This window comes from Primulina huaijiensis, chromosome 2 (genome assembly GCF_012295235.1).
Source record: "Primulina huaijiensis isolate GDHJ02 chromosome 2, ASM1229523v2, whole genome shotgun sequence".
Lineage (NCBI taxonomy): Eukaryota > Viridiplantae > Streptophyta > Magnoliopsida > Lamiales > Gesneriaceae > Primulina > Primulina huaijiensis.
The window spans coordinates 1,045,149-1,051,345 of NC_133307.1; the positions used below are offsets into that span (position 1 = coordinate 1,045,149).

General features: G+C 36.3%; 2 protein-coding genes and 1 pseudogene across 2 annotated transcripts in view; 1 reads left to right on the plus strand and 2 right to left on the minus strand.

The window, feature by feature from the left end:
• The window catches only part of LOC140963002 (double-strand break repair protein MRE11-like), a 65,295-nt gene that overhangs the window by 4,344 nt on the left and 54,754 nt on the right, over window positions 1–6,197 (minus strand). The window contains exons 2-9 of the mRNA XM_073422199.1: window positions 5,069–5,254; window positions 4,805–4,955; window positions 4,695–4,724; window positions 4,017–4,100; window positions 3,585–3,625; window positions 3,374–3,483; window positions 2,153–2,253; window positions 99–206 (exon numbers count right to left, since the gene is read on the minus strand). Coding sequence (XP_073278300.1) covers window positions 99–206; window positions 2,153–2,253; window positions 3,374–3,483; window positions 3,585–3,625; window positions 4,017–4,100; window positions 4,695–4,724; window positions 4,805–4,955; window positions 5,069–5,229 — 786 coding nt within the window. The 5' untranslated portion in view covers window positions 5,230–5,254. The remainder of the gene's footprint in view (window positions 1–98; window positions 207–2,152; window positions 2,254–3,373; window positions 3,484–3,584; window positions 3,626–4,016; window positions 4,101–4,694; window positions 4,725–4,804; window positions 4,956–5,068; window positions 5,255–6,197) is intronic.
• Window positions 310–1,694, plus strand: LOC140959310 (pentatricopeptide repeat-containing protein At3g23020-like; annotated as a pseudogene).
• Window positions 5,480–6,197, minus strand: part of LOC140963025 (uncharacterized) — a 12,176-nt gene continuing 11,458 nt past the window's right edge. Inside the window, exon 3 of the mRNA XM_073422228.1 lies at window positions 5,480–5,992. The gene's annotated coding sequence lies outside the window, so the exon portion shown is untranslated. The remainder of the gene's footprint in view (window positions 5,993–6,197) is intronic.

Genomic DNA, 6,197 nt, shown 5'->3' on the forward strand with positions numbered 1-6,197 from the left:
AATCAAAACTGAAAAATTAAAAAACAAAAGTACGGAATATAAAAGCAAGCACATGCAAAAATATTTAATGAGAAGAAAAAACTCAGGTCAATAACTACCTTAACCTCTAGAAGAAGGACATGCTTTGGTTTTGATTCACCGTCAATGAGCGAAGTTGCTACAGATGAACCAGGTTGAGTAATGTGGAAACCCATGCCCGGGACTTCCTGTCATCAAAAACACTCAATCGGATTCTTTAACCAAGTAGCAACAGGTAAAACCAATGAAAATGCCTTGAGAGTTCAGAACCTGAGGATCAACAAGGCATTCATGCTCATGTCCCCATACAATAAAGTCCAAAAATCGAGGCAGAAAGTGCTAGTTTATAGCATTTTCTTAAACAAACCTGGACATCAAATGTTCAGGTAATTTACCTGAGCGAAAAATGGTGGCTTAGGTGGGTTAAGGGGAGTGGAGGACAAAGAGCGTGCCAAATGTTCGACGAAATGGAGGAGATATGGGGGGTGTATGCCTGCGATGTTGGAAGCTCTGGAGGTTGTTGAGGACTTGGACGAGGCATTAAAGCCTTGGGCAATGAACTTGACTAACAAAGAAAGGAGCATACTTTTGAAAGAGCAGTTGCAGTGGGAAAGGGCTATGGAGATTTTCGAGTGGTTTAAAGGGAAAGGATGTTATGAAGTGAACGTCATTCATTACAACATAATGCTTAGGATTCTTAGGAAAGCGCGGCAGTGGTGTGAGGTTGAGAGGTTGTGGGGATCCAGCCAATAAATTCAACTTATGGAACTTTGATTGATGTGTATAGCAAAGGTGGGTTCAGGGAGGAAGCAATCAAGTATTTGGAATTGATGAAGGAACGTAGAATGGAGCCAGATGAAGTGACCATGGGGAATGTGGTTCAAATGTATAAAAAGGCAGGGGAGTTTGAGACAGCTGAGGAGTTTTTCAAGAAATGGTCGGTCAGTGAGCGGGTGGTGGATGAGCCTAGAAGTGTTACATCGAGGAGCAAACGTGGTGCTAATGGTGATTCGGGGGCAAATGCTTGTTTGAGCGTGTATACGTATAATACCTTGATCGACACTTATGGAAAAGGTGGGAAACTCCGAGAAGCAAGTGAGACTTTTGAAAGAATGCTCAAAGAAGATATTGTGCCCACCACGGTGACTTTCAATACTGTGATACACATGTATGGTAATAATGGTCATCTAGGGGAAGTTGCCTCGCTGATAAAGAAAATGGAGGAGGTTAACTGCTCTCCTGATACTCGAACATTCAACATTCTCATCTCCCTTTATGCTAAGCACGATGACATCGATATGGCATCGATCTATTTGAAGAAGATGAAAGATGCTTCTCTTGAACCAGATGCTGTCACTTATCGAACCCTCCTTTACGCATTCTCAATCAGGCAAATGGTTTATGAAGCTGAGGATCTTGTCTCGGAGATGGATGAAAGAGGATTGGAGATTGACGAATTCACACAATCTTCTTTGACTCGAATGTACATAGAATCCGGGATGTTGGAATCATCGTGGGCATGGTTCGAGAGATTCCACATTGCAGGGAACATGAGTTCTGAACGTTACTCGGCCAACATTGATGCTTTTGGCGAAAGTTTACAGAGGAGCACACAGCTTAGTTCAACCATGTATTCAACAATGAGCACACATCTTAGTTCGAAAGCTTTTAAGTGAAGGCATATAAAAGGACTAGTGCCGCAATGGAGAATGAAGTGAAGATTGACCTTGGTGAATACGAGCAGAACATGAAATTAGCTAAGAGACCACATGCGTAGAGAACTTCTTAGAGCAGCATCTTGTCAGTTTCTACTTCCTTTATGCATTCAGGAACATGATTTTCCATTTCATTACGCAGCTGATCTCTTAGAGTTGGTGGCAAGCGTACAAATTGATCATAACTAAAGGTGAAAATTAATCAGATATCAAAATTTAAAAATTAGCAAAAGTAGAAGTATGTGACATCTTTGGACCAGAATCAATATCAATCGTCGCAAGAACTACAACTGAGCATTCCAAAAAACCACTTGGACTGTCCTCTATTTACCAAAAATCGGACACAATTTTATAGGGTAGCCATCATACGTGAGATCAAAAGGCTTGTGAGTACAAGGATGGATTTGGAAGATTAATACCTTGGCCAATTCCTCCATAGGCTCAGCATCATAGAGCGGTGGCAGAAATCCTGAATACTCATACAGAAGAGGACTAGAACCAGCAGAAAGGGCATATGCAGCTGTCAGCAGCACAAAAAAGAACCAATCATTCAGTGTTGTGAATTCCTATGTAATTAGGAGGCCGGTCTATTTTTCTAAATAATGTCAACATCCTGCACCACCTATACACATAAAAGAATAGCAAAAACAAAAAGAGATACAAAAAAAGATGTAGTTCTGGGGATAAGAAAATTCATGGACAAATTGGATACATTCATCATATATTCTCTTCAACTGCATGATTAGAATTGATTTGATGGGATTCATTTCTTATGCAGATGTACCCAAAATTGTGACACAGAATCTCCTACATGTGATGGAACTCATTTGAAGATTGTTAAAAAAAATTCTCGTTTATCAAAAATTATGATCAACCTCATCAAATCACTTCAAAATATCAAAGCCATTGTGATTTAACTGAAAGGCACCTTCAGGTTAAGTATTGCCAAAAGAGCTGGTAACACATTCTGCCTAAGATAAAAAAAAAAAATATTGCAGATCAACAGCAGCAAGAAACGAATATTTTTAAGGTACACGATGAATCCTTCCAATAAAACGAAAACACGTGAAAACACCCTTTTAGAATGCAACCATCCAAATTGAATTCAAAAGCTAAAATAAAGAAATGTTGTGAATATGAAGGAAAATTATTTTTCTATCCGAAAAATTTCAAAGAAACACACATATTTGCAGTCTTACATATAGGAGTAAGAATAACTAACACAGTCATTCAGTATGATATATAGCAACAGGAAACAAGCACACAATAACAACATTTGCATCTCAAGGAATGAAGCAAAAAATCAAATGCACCATTTTAACGCATTTCATGATAGTGGGAAGGTAAACCCTTCCTTTCCACCTATTTTATGAAAATATTAAAGCATCGACATTCTTACCAAGTTTATAAACATGACCTTAAATATTAGATTAAGAAATTATAATTTTGCAAGAGTACAAAATTAGAACCGCAATAAGATGCCTACCTGTATGCTTCTCATGGTCATCATAAACTAAAAATATTTTGGTAGAGTGAGAACAACTTAATTTCTTTCCAAACACTCTAACAACTTTGAAATAACATGAAGGAAATCAAAAGACAGATACGATGTGAACTTTAATAGCCATGTTTCCACACACCTGAGTCATTCTGTGTTGAGTCGTTGATGAAAAAATGATGCTTACGATTGAGGTGACATTGCAAACTATTGGCAAACTCCGCATAAGGCGGTTCCATATCACATGCCAACCTGCAGAATTATTTCAAATATAAAACAAAAATATGCACAATAATAAAAAACAAAAGAATAGCAAGCAGGTCCTTGCATTAGACATCATACAAACACGGTACCTCATAGAGTGGTCAAGAAAGTTAATGGAGTTTATTTTTCTCTATCCTTAGTAAGCCCCAGCCGCCATCCAAACATAAAGACATTTAATTAGAACATTTTTCATCAAAAAAGGAAGTTGACATAAAGTTCCAGAAAAAATATCAACGAGAGTAAAACAGAGAAAGGCGAGAGAGAGAAGCAGCGAACGTAATATGTATTAATACATTATGAGCAACAATCCAGTCCATCCACAATATATGATTGCCATAAGCCATTATAAAGAAAAGTGAACAAAGAATCCTCGATTGCATCCTTCCCCACAAATGATACAACCAAATATTGCATTATTTTCTAAATTAGCATATGACTATAAATGGAAAATACTTTGGAAATGATCTTCCAAGGAACATATAATAAAATATATTTTACTCTATGCATGTAATATGATATACCTCATTCAAGGAAAAGCTGACTTCAGCAATGATTTCACACCTGGAGCAGTAAAAAACATCAATAAAGAAAGCCCAAGCAGATTCCTTCAAATCAAATAAAAAATTGGTGAGAAGAGTCTTAAGCATATTCCATCAAATGAAATACACAATAGGTCAGAAGTTAAAATGAATAACAAAGAAACTAGACGGCATTTGTGCACATAAAAAATAAGTTATAACCGATAAAAGAGTAAAACATCATAGTGTTTGTTTCAGCATCAAATTATTACAGTTTCAAATCATATCAAATTGAATTCTTTTGGTACTGCAACGTCCAGAACAGAACATCATAAGAATGCTCCAAAGTTGCAGTGTTATAATTCTGCAAGACCCTAACAAGAAAAAAATAGTTTTCTACAGGTACCAAAAGAAATCATTTTGAAATGAAGGCAAAAAGAAAAACAGAAAACAGAAGCTCTCCTCTCCTTCGATGAAGAGGTATTGATATTAAACAAATTAAAAGAATAAGAAAATATGAATGCATCCACCACACAGGGAAGAGACAAATAGAGTACAGGAACACAAATTGGCACTGGATGTGCTCATTTGATCAAGCTCCTTGCTCATCACATGATTATTCACATCCACGTATTGTTCTAATAAAAGAGAACCGTCATCCACAGCCCTAGTTAAACTTACTTGCAACTTCCCATAGCAAATAAGACAATCCTGTTGATGAAGGACAAATTAGAAGTATTGCAAACGTTTTACTACAAATCAAAAAATCAATTCAGTATTGCTCAAGATACATTTAGACTTTGATCATGAGCCGCAAACCAGTACCGAAACACAAAATGATTTACTGCTTGATGAATTTCCATGGATTTGCCACCTAAATTTGGTCCTATCCTCTGATAAATATGTATTGATGCACTCCACAAGTTTGCGAGAAATTTTTCCCTCATCCGTAACATGCAAAAGGAAAAAAATTATCCATTTGTCAATTATTGCAATAGCATAACTATAAGAAATCTGTAAGGTGGAACATGACTAAAAAAACATCGATGTGTTACCTTGCATGAGAAAAAATTCCAACAAAGCCCAAAATAATGTTATCTTGAAGATCATCGGGAGTATCTCCAGTCGGGTTTTCAAAAGTGGATGAAGTGTCAAGGTGGAGCAGAAAACCTCTTCTTTTGGGTTCAATCGACCGACATTTTCTGCACTCAGACATGTTTCCATGTAGAGAAGCACAAGATCTGTCCATGATTGGCACAACATAATGAGAACAGAACTTTACGACATTTTAAAGCAAGGATCCATTTGCTGACAAGCAACTATATACTCTTGGATCACTTTTCCAAGATAAAGTAGTATCTAGATCCGACTTACCAGATTATTAAAACTTGATGTTTATTATTTTATGTTATGTAGATGTTCTTCATATTAAATCAAATAATTTAAAATATTTTAAAATTTTTAACACAATTAAGAAACAAAAAGAGTAAAAGAAAGTGTTTCAGTGCTATTGAATTGGCTATGCACAATGTTGTTGCTCGAACTTGAAACTTGAAACGTGGAATTCGCCCGGTTGGAGACCCTCTGAGGTAGCCCTACACTTCAAGGCAACGAGAGTCACATAGATGTCAAGTTAGTGAATGGCAGACTCATCAATGCATCAAGTGACATGTTTACTTAACCCTAAGTGTGAAAAGGCCCGTATTTCGTATTTAAAATTTTGCGGAATTATTAAAAATTTTCTAAATAAATAAATAACTTGCCCAATTGATAAAATAAACATGTAAATAATTTTAACTTTAAAATAACAGCGGAAGTCAACATAATATCTCAAACAACAATTTAAACATAATCCAACATGTAAAATCGAGTTTGAATAATAAAAGGTGCATAAATTAAATCATGAGGTCCTCGGGTTTACTACTGCTGCCACAAGATCGCTCACTGGTCTACGCCCTCCGTCTCGACTTCATCAGTACCTACAACAATCAAGTCTAGTGAGTCTAAAGACTCTCATGTATATATCGTGAATAACAAGTAAATATATCATAAAATCGCGTGCAACGTAAAAATATAGTATCGTAAAGCGCATGATGAAAATCGTATCATGAATAATTATAACTACGTGCATATCTGAAAATCATACGTAAAAGCTTTGCTCAATAGAGCTCTGTCATGTCATAT